Genomic DNA, 16,297 nt, shown 5'->3' with positions numbered 1-16,297 from the left:
GAATAACATGGAGACAAAGCACAAAAAATAATAAATGCCTTAAAATGGTTTAATAAAAGCAAAAGTAAATACATTATTTAAATGTATACAAAGGTACACACACAGAGCAAAGTACAACAGAAACAACAGATAATGTCACATTTCATACATTAATACCAACATTTATTTTACGTATCATTTATTATTTCAGACATATTTATTCATTTATATTTGATGTTGGCAGTATCAGTCCTCCGTAGTAATGAGGAAATATAATCAGATAATTAAAAAAAATATATATATATTTCGCTTTTATTCTGAAGAGCGTCCCCGGAAGTGTGATGGCCGCCCGCTGAGCTGACTCTTCCTGCGCCGCCGCTCAGTGAAGCCGAAGCGGAACCAAGTGTCCGGACCGAGTGTGAGGATGAGTGAGGAACATTACCTGGAGCTGTGCGAGAACCCGGTCCAGTTTGAAAACGCCTCCAGCGTCAACAACGTCTTCTTCGACGAGGCGAACAAGCAGGTGAGCTAATCTGTTAGCTTAGCATTGATGTGGCTAACAGCTGGCTCACTGACAGCTAAAGCTGAATCACGAGTTTCACTTCACTTTCTGTAGATTTTAACACTTAACGTGACGTTTCATTATTTAAGGAGACTTCAGGTTGAACATAATTAGCTGTCCGACAACTTAAACTCGGTAAAATGCTGCATTTTTAATCAAATTAACCAACAAAATGACGCAGAGTTTGATCAGAGAAGAAGTAAACAGAAGCAGCAACTCACCGTCAGGTACTTTATTACTTTAGTTGGATGCAAACGACACAAACTTGTCTCCAAAATACATCATACATCACACTTTGTCTGCATGTAATCAATATATTGATCTAAAGTTGTGGATTTCTACACAGGTGTTTGCGGTGCGTTCAGGTGGAGCCACAGGGGTGGTGGTCAAAGGCCCAGATGACAAGAGCAGTGTTGCCTTCAGGTACATCAGCGTGTGCAGGAATATCCGGATGATCAGCCAACTGTCTGGTCTCTCTCTCTCTCTTAACCTGCAGATGTTTGTGAACGCACCGTCTGTTCCAACTGAGCCAACTAGTAACCACAACATCACCAGACTCCCTTAACAAATTGCACAATTTTAGAAGTTGACGATTAAGGAGAAACTTAACAAACTTTGTGAAACAGCTGCAACAAATTCTGAATCATTGTCTCCTTCTTGTAAATTCAGCATTAAATGAAAACAGTAAGTTGTGTGTTTCCTTGTAAAAAGTGTCAGTTTGTGGCAGCATGGCTGCACCAGCCTGTCTGCTTCTGTGTCTAAAGTGCTAAAGTCTGACCTGCCAACATTTAGCAGCTGTTTGAACACACTGTTTACACTGATTTCACCATTTACACTCAATTTATGACAGAAGAAACATTTTATTGATCTAAACATGTCACATTTTACAAATACACTAAACAGTAACCAGTATAGGCGACTTCTTTGTCCCCGTGGAGAAAGTCAGTAACCATTAATCATGTTATGTAATGTTATGTGTGCATTTCCTCCACAGAATGGACGATAAAGGAGAAGTGAAGTGCATCAAGTTCTCCATCGGAAATAAGATCCTGGCAGTTCAGCGAACTTTAAAGTCTGTGGTGAGTTTCAACCTCCACCACATGTCCAGTTTTCTTTATATTCCTTCAACTAAGTTGACGCCTCGAGAGCTTTAAAACGAAGTAATCGAAGAATAAGTTCTTTAAATTCAAAGGCAGCAGTTTTTATACATCATGCAGCCACGTGGTCACCGCTGCAGCTCTGAGGGAAAAACTGGTTATTTTATCTCGTCTGCAGGATTTGATCAACTTCATCCCCGACTATCCGCACACAGAGTTCACCCAGGAATGCAAAGTATGCTACCTAATCTTTTCTTTTATTTTGAAACCTCTCCTCTGCTTTTCCCTGGTGGTTGTTGTGTGTCACGTAAATAAACTGTTCTTGTGTGTTGGTCTCATCCCGCAGACTAAGAACGCAAATGTTTTGGGTTTCTGTTGGACAAACTGGAATGAGATCGTCTTCATCACCGATCAGGGAATCGAGTTCTACCAGGTAATAAATCCAACATCTCTCCCTCAGTCAGAGATTTAGACCCGTGAGGCTGAGAGGGTTTAACTGGAGGCCAGGAGTCTGTTTCTTGTTTACTGGCAGTTTTGTGCTCTAAAATACAGACTTTTAGAGCTGTTTTAGTTTAAAAGGTGAAGTTAGATTCTCCAGCTGCTGGTTTCATGTGAGATTTTTCAGTATTTGAAACCCCTGAGAGGCAAGTGAAGACATGTTTTGTACTTCTGGTGATCCAAGTCTGATCTGAATTAGTTTCCTCTCCTGTGTTTATGATTTGAGAACTGTTCCTTCATTTTTTCACACATGAAAAGAAAATCTAGGGGGAAAAAAGCAAGATTTATTTTTTCCAGATTTCCTTTAATGTGTGAAACTGAGTGAAAAAGTTCTGATGGGAGGAAAAACATCTAGAAAAGAAGAAAATTGAGAGTTTACTAGAACCTGTAGATGTTTTTCCCCTATCAGAATTATTCTTTCCACTCAGCTCCAGTTTCACACATTCTGGATGTTTTTCATCCTAGAAAGAATAAAATCTGATGTTAATTTTCTAAAAGAAATTTTTTGGCAAAAATCTACAAAATAAGGATGAGGAGAGCAAAAAAAAATTCAGATTTGTTTCCCTAAAAAATCTGATTTTTTTTTTCTCTAGGAGGAAAAAAAATGTAGAAAAAAAAAAAATTCTCCTCAGAATTGTCTCGTGTGTGAAACTAGAAATGAGTGAAAAAAAAACATTTAGAAAAAAGATTTTTATTTTCCAGGAGGAAAAACATCTGGAAAAAAGTTTCTAGAAAAAAATTCAGACTTTTTTCAGAATTCCTTTTTTCTAGGAGGAAAATTTCCGAGAAAAAAAATATTGATTTCTTTTCATGTGTGAAACTGAAAAAATAAATTAATTTAGAAAAAATGTTTTATTTAAAAATTTGTTTTCACGGTTTTTGTTTCACACATGAAAAAAATTATCCTGGAAAAAATCTTTTTTTTTTCTGTTTTTTTCATGGATGGAAAATTAATTAAGCAACTAAGAAAGATTATCCTGTTAAAACGTTTCTCCCACCTGTCCTCAAGTCTTTAACACAGAAGAGATAAAAAGTTACGATCAGACTCACCAGAAAATAAAATGTCTTCCTCTGATTAATCGGGCAGCTGTGAAGAAGTTGTTCCTGTCTGTGTATAAAACACGTTGTGTCGCTGCTTTGTTAATGAGTCACTCAGTTATTTCTGTTCATTAAACCTGTATTGTTTTAATTTTTCTGCATTTCTGTTGAATAACGCATCTTTTTCATGCCACAGAACAGACATATTTTCATTATTGTCTTCTCTTTAACCTGTAATTTAATTATCTTAAAACAAACATCTATATGTGATGTGTACAGATGCCAGCACGTTGTTGAGATTATGTTCAGATCTGAAGCGTTTACACTTTCCTTCTGTGGATAACGTGTCCGGACACAGATCACATTTTAATACCGGGTGTAACCGGCTGAACATCAGGTCGATGGTTCAGTTACAGTGTGTGACGTCTCTGTTCAGGTGTTTCCAGACAAGCGCAGTCTGAAGCTGTTGAAGAGTCAGAGCATCAATGTGAACTGGTACCAGTACTGTCCCGAGACGTCCGTCATCCTGCTGTCCACCACCGTGCAGGGGAACATCCTGCAGCCCTTCGCCTTCAGGGTGAGGAGACACACAGCACCTCCACATCGATTTCATTTCATATTTCCTAGTGTCTGTTTGTGATTTTGTAAGAGGTGATATTCTCCGCGCACAGCTGGGCTACGTATTTAGATTTAGTGTTAGTCTGACAAATCTTTATCCAGCAAAGAAGAAACCGATCTGAGCAGACAGATCTTCAGCTGAGGTGTAAAATGCCGTCTGCATGTGAAAACAAAGCGTTCTGGATGTTTTTTGTTGGTTAATGTTTTAAATAGTTTCTGTTCTGTTGCTCATGTTTTATGTTTCAGAATGGGACCATGTCCAAGATGTCCAAGTTTGAGATCGAGCTGCCGGTCGTCCCCAAACCCGCCAAACTCAGTCTGTCGGAGAGAGACATCGCCATGGCAACCATGTAAGTTGTTGTCATGTCCTCCTTTCATTGGTTTTCTGTAGATCTGTGATGTTTTGGTCCAAACAGCAGCTTTTTAGTAAAGCGGAGGAACCGGACTCAGACGCAGTCGTTCAAGAATTTTAATGTTTGTCTCAATGATGTTCCACTTACATTTTACACTTACATCATCTACGTTTAAGTTTTTACACGTTTATACCTCAGTGTTTTATTTCCTTATTGTTTATAGATTTCTTTATTTGTATTTTAATATTTCTTCCAAAGACGATTATTGATTGTTGGTTTTCTTGTTGTGTAAAGCTGCTTCTCTCTCGTTTCCTGTTTCATCATCTCCGTTCTTGTTAATTGTCTCCTGAATGTTTGTAATCACCAAATATTCTGGGTTGACCGATGATTGAGGCCATCTGTCGCCCCCTACAGTCCAAATGTTGAGGTTGTTTGTCTCTCTGTAGTTACGGTCAGCTGTTTGTGATGTACCTGAAGCACCACTCGAGGACAGCCAACAGTCCCAGCGCAGAAGTGGTGCTGTATCACTTACCAAGGTACACAAAATATTTCCTTTCTTCACATTTAGTGAGTTTATCTTGTTGACTTGTTAGACTCAGTAGTGAACTGGCTGCTTTTACATCTCCTGCTGAAACCACAGTGCTGTTAGGAGGCTAGCTGGTTAGCATGCTAACATCAGTCTCTGTAACACAGGACACGGACGTAGACACCTTTAAACAGACACAGTATCACTGAGGGAAAGTCTCGTGTGTGAACTGACGGACCACGCTGTCTCTGTTTCCCCTGTGTGTGTTCAGGGAGGGTGCGTGTAAGAAGAGTCACGTGTTGAAGCTGAACACGACGGGGAAGTTTGCTCTGAACATCGTGGACAACCTGGTGGTGGTTCATCACCAGAGCACTCAGGTTTGATCTCAGCGGTGCAAATAACTGAATGCATTTACTTTTTTATCTAGTATCTACAATACTACAAGTATTTAACAGCAGGAGCTGGAGAGATCAGTCAGCTGCAAGTGTTTTTTATCTGTGAAGATTATCCCGATGAACAAAACATGGTAGTATCATAAACTTCACCACTGTATGAGCTGAAAAATCAACGTAAATGTGGAAAAAACGTCCCATCTCACAATATTCAAGTGAGAAAGAAAGAAATCCTGGATCGTCTCTTCATCTGGATCCACACCAGAAGTTCATGGGTCTGTTCTGGGCCGAGACTCGTCCTCCGTCCAAGTTTAGTGGAAATCTGTTCAGTATTTTGTGTGATGCTGCAGACAAACGGACACACAGTGAAAACACCTCGTTAGCAGAGATAATAATATACACTCTACACTCTGAGGGGCCATCGAGCCTGACGAGTACTTGTACTTCTGAAGTCAGCTGCTGGTGGAGTTACTACATTTACAGAAGTAAAGGATCTGAATACTTCCTGTATCACGGCTGTTGTTCACTCTGTGTTTGTCTGTCAGACGTCTCTGATCTTCGACATCAAGCTGAAGGAACCAGACTGCGCCGTCAACACACACCAACCGGTCCTACCTGCCCGGTCCATACACCCCTACAGGATACCGCTGTCAGGTACACACAGACACACAGACACACACAGTCGGGTTATTCATTGTGTTTATGTTCATTCTTCTCTGAGTGTTTCTTCTTCTCTCAGGTCCAGCAGTCGTCCCCTCTCAGCCTCCACCTCCCTGTCAGCTCTGTATCCTTTCACACCAACACAAGTTTTCCTGCGTTCACTAGAAAGTTTGACTTCCGCAGTTTTTAATCATTCAAACTGACCTTTAACCGTCGCTGCAGACTCTTCCTCCTGGAGCGTCTTCCAACCCGACATCATCATCAGCGCCAGTGAAGGTGCAGAAAACACAGACTTTCACCTTTCATCAAGATTCTGCCCTTGAATACGTATTAATACGTCTCTCTGTGTGTCAGGTTACCTGTGGTACCTGCAGGTGAAGTTGCCTCCAACTGTCAACCTGCTGCAGGACAAAGGCAAACTGATGGACTTCCTGTTACGACGGAGAGACTGCAAGATGGTCATCCTGTCCGTCTGCTCACAGAGTAGGTCGCCGCCTTTTTATCTGACTGTGATGAAATAAATGATGTTACATTAAACTATCAAAGCACCAAGACGAGAATCAAAGAACTGAACTGAACTGAGGCAGTGTGAGCCTGATAACTTCACTACAACAGCAAAGCTTCTCGTGTGACCACAGTGTTCAGTAACTCTTCTTCAGGTGATCTGTTGGAGTCTCTGTATTATATTCAGGATCAGAAAAGTTAAATCTGATCAGAAAACAGCCTACAGCCACACAAAGTAAAAGATGAAGAGGTTGTAGCCGCTGTAAGGACGTAAAAACAAACATTAAGACTTGTGAAATGTGAAATGAAGCCGAGTTGTCCGTCTCGTTCTCAGTTCTGGAGGGCGGAGAGAAGGGGAGTCTTCCCGTCGTGGCGACTGTGTTCGACAAACTCAACCAGGTGTATAAAGAATACCTGGAGGCAGAGCAGAGCTACACTGTGGTGAGTGACGTCATCTCTCAACACCACAGACTTTAACTCATCGCAGAACAAATGTGAAGCTCTACAGTCGAGATGTCCATCACGTCAGTGTTGGACTCATGTTTCTGTGATGGATGAGCTGAACACAAACTACTTCGTCACAGAAACATTCATGAAGTTCGGTTCAGTGATTCATTGTTTGACTCAGTCTGCCGACTCGTGTTCTTCACAAGAGGATGTAAACGTTTGTACGTTATAAACACAATCCAGCCACGACAGGACGAGAGCCGACTGCAGAGTCCACTTTAATGTTTGTGTTTGTCGTGTTCGTTCGTAGGCGATGGAGTCCGGTCCGAGTCGGGGCAGCGCGGCCCAGAAGCGTCCGGTCAGAACTCAGGCGGTCATCGACCAATCAGACATGTACACGCACGTCCTGTCGTCGTTCACAGAGAGGAAGGTACATAAACACACACACACACTTACAGAAAAGGCAATTCATGTTTGCATTTAGTATTTCCTCTTTTCAAGAATCTGAAAATGTCTTTTTCTCTCAGAACTTGTGCTTTTTGTGAAGATCCTCCAGGATCCACGTTAAAATGACTCTGCTTGTTTAGATCAGTCAGAAGCTGTGTGGTAGTGAAGTTAAGACGACCTTTGCCTCCCAGCTTACGCTGTTTCACCATGACAGGAAGTTTACATCTTTATTTTCCTCCAGAAGTTCTTCATGTCAGAATGTCGCAGAATAACTAATGTTGTTTTCTGGATTTACGAGAAAAACCAGCTTTGTTATCCCAAAATAACGAGATGAATTAACTTATCACAGACTGATCACAGACTGTAAATGTCACTAAGGTTGTCAGAATCATTCATTTCCATAGAGCGGACTGGTTTAATTCATGTTGTGTTAAAACCTTTAACATTACCAAGAACACAGTAAAGTATCATCTTAATCATTTTAGCACAAATGTGACTGAAAGACTCCACATTTATTTCTCTCAATGCATCAAATGTCCTGAACGTTTGCGACCCTGACGGTTCTGTGTGTTCTGCAGGGCGTCTCTCATAAATTCATCATTGCGGTGCTGATGGAGTACATCCGCTCTCTGAACCAGTTCCAGATCACCGTGCAGGTAAAACCGAGCAGAGTGACGCCTCACTGCTCACACTGAAAATCTTTGCTTGTGATCTTGAGGATTTTCATGTTGATGACGTCATCGTGAGCTCAGGACAAACTTTACCCTCCCAGCTGCTCACACTGTGTTTGGTTGTGTTTGTCAGCATTACCTGTACGAGCTGGTGATCAAGACGTTGGTGCAGCACAACCTCTTCTACATGCTGCACCAGTTCCTGCAGTATCACGTCCTCAGCGACTCCAAACCGCTGGTGAGTTCACGCCTGAAGCTGTTCTCGCTGAAATGAGACGACAATTCACCTCAAATTTACTGAAACAAACAAACAACAGACGGAGTGTTGACGTTGTGAACCAAACTATCATACAAATGATTTTTTAAAGGAACAGTTCAAACAGAAAGTCAAACTCAGCCATCATCTCCTCCTGATGATATAAAGTCAGGCTCAGTCATCATCTCCTGCTGATGATATAAAGTCAGGCTCAGCCATCATCTCCTCCCGATGATATAAAGTCAGGCTCAGTCATCATCTCCTGCTGATGATATAAAGTCAGGCTCAGCCATCATCTCCTCCCGATGATATAAAGTCAGGCTCAGTCATCATCTCCTCCTGATGATATAAAGTCAGGCTCAGCCATCATCTCCTCCCGATGATATAAAGTCAGGCTCAGTCATCATCTCCTCCTGATGATATAAAGTCAGGCTCAGTCATCATCTCCTCCCGATGATATAAAGTCAGGCTCAGCCATCATCTCCTCCTGATGATATAAAGTCAGGCTCAGTCATCGTCTCCTGCTGATGATATAAAGTCAGGCTCAGCCATCGTCTCCTCCCGATGATATAAAGTCAGGCTCAGCCATCGTCTCCTCCCGATGATATAAAGTCAGGCTCAGCCATCGTCTCCTCCCGATGATATAAAGTCAGGCTCAGCCATCGTCTCCTCCCGATGATATAAAGTCAGGCTCAGCCATCGTCTCCTCCCGATGATATAAAGTCAGGCTCAGCCATCGTCTCCTCCCGATGATATAAAGTCAGGCTCAGCCATCGTCTCCTCCCGATGATATAAAGTCAGGCTCAGCCATCGTCTCCTCCCGATGATATAAAGTCAGGCTCAGCCATCGTCTCCTCCCGATGATATAAAGTCAGGCTCAGCCATCGTCTCCTCCCGATGATATAAAGTCAGGCTCAGCCATCGTCTCCTCCCGATGATATAAAGTCAGGCTCAGCCATCATCTCCTCCTGATGATATAAAGTCAGGCTCAGCCATCATCTCCTCCTGATGATATAAAGTCAGGTGAAGTCTCGTCGTCCACAGAACATTTCTGGAGCTTCACAGTGAAACAGAGTTGCAGCGTTCTGCTGAACACCTGAAGCAGCTGGAGACTTGATTCAAGTCGTGCACACACTCCTCAGACGATGAGCTCTACCACTTTCAGCTTGTCAGCTACAGTAAAGATTTGGTGTAGATGGGCCCAGTAGCTCAGCTGGAACAGCGTGTGACCCGTGTTCAGATTCTGACCTGTGGCCGTTTGCTGCATGTCATCCCCCCACTCTCTCATCCTGTTTCCTGTCATATCTCAGCTGTCTTTTCAATAAAAAGGCCTAAAAATACTTTTAAAAAAGGGTGTAAAGATCGTCTCTTCAGATCAGCTTGTGATCTTGGGGCTTCTGGAGACATCTGATGTTTCTTTGGTTGTTTTTCTTCAGTCGTTTAGCAGAACGCTGTAACATTGTAGATAATCTGAAGGAATAAAAACTTATAAAGTCATGATTGACATCATTTGTCGTCACACTGTGAACCCAGGCTTTGTGTCCAGTTTGTGTTAACGTCCTTTGTGTTTGTGTTTGTGTGTTCAGGCCTGTTTACTTCTGTCTCTGGAGAGCACGTACCCTCCTGCCCACCAGCTGTCACTGGACATGCTGAAGGTAGCAAACACTCACACACATTAAATAACCAAGCACTTGATTCAAATGCAATAATTTGATTTTGTGTGTTTTCAGCGTCTGTCCACAGCCAACGATGAGATCGTGGAGGTTCTGCTGTCCAAGCAGCAGGTTCTGGGCGCGCTCAGATTCATCCGCAGTGTCGGTACGTTGATGTTAAATTTGTCTACAATCTCATGGACTTTATATTCTTACTGTGACTCGTTAGAGATCAGTACTGCTGAGTTCTTAGAACAGTTAGCTGGAGCTGGACCGAGTCTCCATGAAGCTTCACAGCCAGCAGTAACTCTTCTAACAGACATAAAGGATTCAGACGGACTTTAAGTGAACTAACCCTCACTGGTGTCACGGCGAGCAGGTGGCCACGACAACGTGTCGGCCAGGAAGTTTCTGGACGCGGCGCAGCAGACCGGAGACCAGATGTTGTTCTACACCGTGTTCAGGTCGTTCCAGCAGAGAAACCAGCGGCTGAGAGGAAGTCCCAGCTTCAACCCCGGTGAGAGAAAACACACACACCTGAACGTTAAACAGCCGACATGAAATCATCTCAAGTCAGATCCACCAAAGTTTTCATCACGTGAAACATGGAGTCGTCTCCTGACTCACTGCTCAGCTCAGCACGAGGCTGCTTTATATCGTCCGGCACTTTAATCAGCTGCTTCTCACTAATGAGGTGAGAAGTGAGTTCACTACTGAAACTTTCCTTCTCACTTACTCCGCGTTTATTTAATAATAATGTCTGTGGAGAAAATATAACAACAGACACAAGTTTTAACTTCTTACTCCTTTTTCAACATTGATTGACTGATTTGATGAAATATTTATCATTTGATTTGATTTTAAAATGTTCAAAATAAATGGAACTAAACTAAATCAAGGAAACTTTTACTGACTTTAAGAAACAGTTTATTTTTCTTATGATGTAGTTGAATGATGATTTAAATCCTAACGACAGTATTTAATAATAATAATAATGATTTTATATAGCAGCTTTGAAAACAAAGTGAGAAAGTGTTTTAAATCCAACATGTAAAACAAGAGTTTAAAAATACAGTAACAGTATCATGAGAAATGTTACTATCATTAAGTTTAACATAATAATTATATAATTATTAAAAGAATAACAAACCTTTTGTTCGTCACAAACACCCTTCTACAGACGACCGTTTTGGTTTTGTGTCCAACTTTTAAGAGATTTTTCAGTTTCTAGTCTCAGGAACTGAAAGTTAAAAGTCTCATTCAGGCTGAAAACACACATCAGTCTTTGGTTGATCCAGTTTGACTTCAGCTGGACAGCAAAGAAACACATGAAATGTGACTTTACAAATATGATCCAGACCGTTAGAGGATCTATATTTCTCAGGCTTCTGAATTAGAAAGCCACACGTGCAGACTGGTGATGGTTGGTGATGATGATGTCAGTTGTTTTTCTGATAAAATTATCTTTTAGAAGCTCAACAACCGTTCAGCTCTTTGTGGCTGACTTTTCGTCTGTGTGTGTGTGTGTGTGTGTGTGTGTGTGTGTGTGTGTGTGTGTGTGTGTGTGTGTGTGTGTGTGTGTGTGTGTGTGTCTGTGTGTGTGTCACCAGGAGAGCACTGTGAGGAGCATGTGGTCCACTTCAAGCAGCTGTTCGGGGATCAGGCTCTGATGAAACCGTCCACCGTGTGAACCACTGGGACCAAAACACACCCCGACTGTGCAGCTGGACAGAGTCTCCGTCAGTTTGGACCCGCAGGACGTTCAGGAGACGACCTGACGAGATGACGAACCAACACGGGGATCAGATGGTTACAGTTTAAATGGACACTCGTATCCGTCTGCATCATTTCTGTCATCCTGTTTGTTCTGCCTCCTGGTTCCTGCTGCACTGCAACATGTCAGCACCTGACCCAGGTCTCTGCAGGCTGCTCTCCTTGACGTGAGTCGGGGCCAGAGGCTGTAAAGATGTCGGGACGCCTGGAAGAATATTTTGTACATATGACATGAATGAAGTTAACAGTGAAACTAATGTTTATTTTGTAAAGAGTTAATGATTGTGTACTAAAGTGAGTAACAACAGAGATATGTTCAAACTACAGATTAAAGTATAGTGTGTGTGTGTGTGTGTGTGTGTTTAAACGGCCTTCTGTGCAGCTGATAAAACATCAAACTACAGGTGTGTGTGAGCGTTGCAGCTCTGTGCTGCGTTCAAGGGCTAGTGCCAGAATTTGACATTAGGACGTTCAGGGTTTCGAGGTCAAAAGGACTTTATAAATCAGAGAAATGTGGTCACAAATATTTTTAAATGAAAATGTAGGATTTCTTTCAACAGTTTCTGTAAAAACGTGACCATGTATTTGTAAATTATCAGCTTTTAGCACAGAGTGAAACTGAGCACATCACCAGTGAGTCTGGAGTGACGTCCAATACTTAAAAACTGAAATCAAGAATAAATAAATAGCTCAATAGATAAATTAATGTCATCAAATGCACCTAAAATGAAACTAAAAATAATGTAGGACTTCATTGATTTATTAGAAAAAGTGACAAATTCAAATTTTTGTTTTTAAATGCTTCTGTAGTTATTTACCTTTTGTATTTATTCCTCTAGTTTTTGTTTTACTTTCCTATTTGTCATTTTATTTATTATTTTATTTATTTTGAGTTTTCTTTTGCATTTTGAAAAATAATACACATAAGATGTAAATATGACTAAACAAATAAAAAATGAATGAATTCATCATTTAAATGATAAAACAAATCTGAAAGTAAATAAATAGAAGAATTTATACAAAGATAAAAACACACAGAAGTTAATTAAAACAGAAATATCAATTTGTCACAATTCACACATTAATGCCTTAATTTCATGTTTTGTACGATGTTTGCTGAATTTAATGACGTTTGTTTATTGAGCCATTTGTTTTTATTTTATTTTGGTTGTATCAGTCATTATTTTTCACTTCAGCAACATTTAGCAAACTAAACATTCACAGCTGATGCATTTACCAAGTGTACAGAACTGAAAGCACGTTTCCTGCTTCACACTCAGTTTGCAGCTCAACAACAAACTAAACATCGTCTCTACTTTGCTGCATTATTTTGCAGATTGTCTTTTCCACACTGACTCAGATGAAACACTGGAAGATAATGAGTTCACTTACAGATCAGAGCTGGAGGAAACCGGCCACAGATCATCATTTGGGTTGGACGACAGTATTCACACTCAAAGCTTCTGGTTTCAACGCTGCCGAGCTCAACAACACATCGATGTGTTGTAGATGAAGGTTACAGGCAGAACGACAACAGCTGGGGACTCTGGGTCGACCGATCGTCAGGGCAGATATTCAGCATGTTTCTGTTGAATGCTTCCTGAGTTTTTTGTGTCTAACTGCCAATAAAATAAATCAAATTAAAAGTGAGATACTTTACCTCTGATGCAGCGTTCTGTCTGTAGTCGCCAGTCTGGTCTCACTCCATGTCTCCCCCACAGCACTCTGATTGGTTACACATCACAGTTAAGAGCCTGTCAACACTGAACGATCTGAATCTGTTAAGTAACTGGTGAGGAAGTAGAGAGGAAGTAGAGAGGAAGTAGCAGGAAATGGAACGACTCAAGGAAAGTACCTCAGAATTGTACTCGAGTACAGTACTGGTGTAAATTGTAGTTACAGTCCATCACTGGTTATTCTCCACTTTCACATGAAGATGTTTATTTTTCTGCAGATTAATATCAGTTATCTACTTGTTTACTAATAACAAACAACAAACATATCAGTCGACCCGAAGAGGAAACATCAAATCCAGCTCATTTTTAGCGATTTGTCTTTTAAAGAATCTGTTTTTCTTTATAAAAATAAAAAGCACAATACATATGTGATAAAAACAAACACAAACATATGAACATTAAACGAGACAGCGACATGGTCTCTCTGAACCAGGTCCAGATCAGCGGACACAGAACACCGAGCAGAGTGACGCCTCACTGTCTGGACTGAGAAATCATTTCTGATACTTTGGACATTTTATTGACCTAATTTTAGGACTAAGACTTTCTTCAGTTTGTTTTTTGTAATTGTTTCTGTCACCTACAAATAAATATTGTTATAGAAAGAATCCAGAAGCTGATGAAAATGAGCAAAACTTTAATCTTCCTAAGTCAGAAATAAAAAACACTGAATCCAGAGAAGTAATTCAACAAACGGACTTCATTTAAACACGCAGAACATTTATAATAATATAGACGGAGGAGATTTACATCACATGAGATGAGATCTGAATCGTGGGATTAAATATAAAACCTTCATGTTCATATTTCTTAATGACTGATAACGACACTCAAGCTAACAGTTAGTACAAGTTTCTTACTTCATGTCTACAGGAAGTGAAAATGTTCTGATGTTCAGTGTTTGAGCAAAGTTTAAGACAGAACTGACTTTACAACTAAATCTACAGATATTATAGCAAATAAAAGTAACTCTGATCAATATGTCTTTTTTTAACAACGGATCAAATGACAATGTGAAAGTTAAAGTTTGTTTAAGGCCACAAATTCACAGTTATGACCAGACTCTGGATTCTTTAGGTCACTTTGTGCCACAACAATGTGGTCGGATACACTCGACAAAGACTTTACAGCCGTCAGATACAGAACTTGCTCTGATAACAGTGAAACTTGGGTTTGGACTCAGAATCCTGTTTCAGTTTGGAGACGTCAGTGAAGCTCCGATTAAATCCAAACTTCTTTTCTTCTTCTCAAACAATTTTCTATTAAACTGTGAGAAAATTCTGGTGTTGGTGGTCAGAACCAGAACTGCTTTTTCACATCAACTTCTAAAATATAATGTGGAAATAAACTGCAATTCACCATCGTTCCACATGGTGGAGCTGCAACTGACAGCAACAAACAAATATCCAATTAAATTAAATGTTCATCTACAATGTTGTTGACAAACAGCTGTTGAGGCTCTTTGTGTTGAGAAGATGTGAGTGAATAAAAGAATAAAGATCCAGGTTCCAGGTGGAGGAGGTGTCTGAGTGTGGAGCAGAAGGAGTGGAGGAGCGTCAGTGTGTCTGCAGAGACTGTGTAGAAGGACAGAGCAGCAGCAGAGCAGTCCAGATACACTGATGATACTCTGTCACATCCAGAGGAACACAGGGACGATGCTGGACTGGACATTGTGTGTGACAGTGGAGCTGATCTCAGAGCAGTTCACACTGCAGCACTGACAGTCATCTCCACTTGTTGTGATTGGTCCGTCAGTCACTGCTGGATGAAGCTCTCCTCTCCACTCCACCTCCCAGTAACACGGCCCAGTCAGAGCCTCTCCACCCACCAGCTGATGGTGCTGCTTCAACCTCTCTGGATCATCAGGACACAGCTGATCCTCTCAACACCTCCACCATTCTCACCACTCTGACAGAGATCACGGCCACCAGCTGATGAGAGAAGCAGAGAGACAGTAAAGTGATAAATGAGTGTTTACAGAGACTCCCTCCATCAGCTGTCAGTCAGTGATATAAAGACCAGCAGGACTTCAGTCCTGTTCAGACCACAAGTGGAGCGGCTGTGTAGCGTAGCCAGCTTCCTTTCAGCTCTCATGCTAACGTGTTGGAGTGAAGCTCACAGACCTGCAGACACTTTGGACATCAAGTCTGTTTACTCTGCAGGTTTCACTGAAGGACACAATGGAAATAAACTGCTGACAGTCCCTGAACGCATCATTACTGCAGGAACACAGATATTCACAGCTCACTTTAATGATGATTTACTGCTGTTAAAAACCAGAGTCTCACTCACATTTAAATATTTCATCTACTTTGGAAACATCACATGACAAATATGTAAATATGGAGTCTGTTATAAAAATATCTGGACAAATCAAATGACACATGGGCAGATATAAATATAACGTTAAAGGTCCTACACTGAACAGTAAAACATCAGCTGTGGTTTGTGGACTTCAGCAGAGGTTCTGGTCCGTATACAGACCACATGGTTACTAAATGTAATGATGGTTCTCTGAAATAAGAGCCAGTGATTTGCAGGCTTCAGTCAGACTGATCTGAGAGCTGTGACAAAGATGAACTGATCAGTTGTTCAGTGTTGAAATGAGAGAACAAACACTTTGAGATCAGATTTGATGCTCCGAAAGTTTAATGAATGAGGACACTGTCTCTATACATCCTGTGATGCTGTCAGCTGTGATCCAGCTTTATTTCCTGTAGACATGAACACAACAGCAACAGTCGTCTTCACATCAACTCAAACACACGATCACAACAAGCTTCTGGCTCGTCTGATTGGCTGACTGCTCTCTCTCTGTCTTTCTGTCCAATCATGAAGCCTGTCACCGTTCTCCTCTCACAGCTTCACTGAGGAAAGCAGGAAATACTGGATCTTTACTTTGATACTGTGTTTAGTACAATACTGCTGAAACCAGCATGAACTGACTCCAACCCTCTACTGACCTCAGAGTCTCCAGTCTACAGTCTGGACTCTCCTGCAGATCACACAGCAGCTTCACTCCTGAATCCTGCAGGTTGTTGTTCCTCAGGTCCAGCTCTCTCAGATGGGAGGGGTTGGACTTCAGAGC

The 16,297-nt window shown here is 41.3% G+C and overlaps 1 protein-coding gene and 1 long non-coding RNA gene across 3 annotated transcripts; one reads left to right on the top strand and one right to left on the bottom strand.

Moving 5' to 3' along the window:
- The first annotated feature begins 311 nt into the window (after positions 1-311).
- Positions 312-13,132, top strand: LOC141014584 (regulator of MON1-CCZ1 complex-like). Of its 2 annotated transcripts, XR_012180501.1 has the most exons (22): positions 312-502; positions 888-964; positions 1,536-1,620; positions 1,817-1,873; positions 1,985-2,071; positions 3,611-3,751; positions 4,039-4,142; positions 4,592-4,681; positions 4,943-5,048; positions 5,609-5,717; positions 5,803-5,847; positions 5,946-5,999; positions 6,078-6,206; positions 6,562-6,668; positions 6,985-7,104; positions 7,700-7,777; positions 7,926-8,030; positions 9,635-9,703; positions 9,779-9,866; positions 10,080-10,217; positions 11,311-11,877; positions 11,981-13,132. XR_012180501.1 is itself a non-coding variant. In XM_073488437.1 (21 exons), the coding sequence occupies exons 1-21, from the start codon at positions 404-406 to the stop codon at positions 11,388-11,390; spliced, it is 1,968 nt and encodes a 655-aa protein (XP_073344538.1). In that variant the 5' UTR covers positions 312-403; the 3' UTR covers positions 11,391-13,132. The 2 variants fall into 2 exon arrangements, 1 of the variants encoding a protein (XP_073344538.1); XM_073488437.1 differs by having other exon boundaries at positions 11,311-13,132.
- A 697-nt stretch (positions 13,133-13,829) lies between these two features.
- LOC141014587 (uncharacterized) lies at positions 13,830-16,297 on the bottom strand. Its single transcript, XR_012180502.1, has 2 exons — positions 16,173-16,297; positions 13,830-15,140 (listed from the first exon to the last, which is right to left on the bottom strand). It is a non-coding gene; the product is annotated as an uncharacterized lncRNA (long non-coding RNA).

This window comes from Pagrus major, chromosome 19, assembly GCF_040436345.1.
Source record: "Pagrus major chromosome 19, Pma_NU_1.0".
NCBI classification, from domain to species: Eukaryota; Metazoa; Chordata; class Actinopteri; order Spariformes; family Sparidae; genus Pagrus; species Pagrus major.
This window is presented reverse-complemented; position numbering and strand designations above follow the sequence as displayed.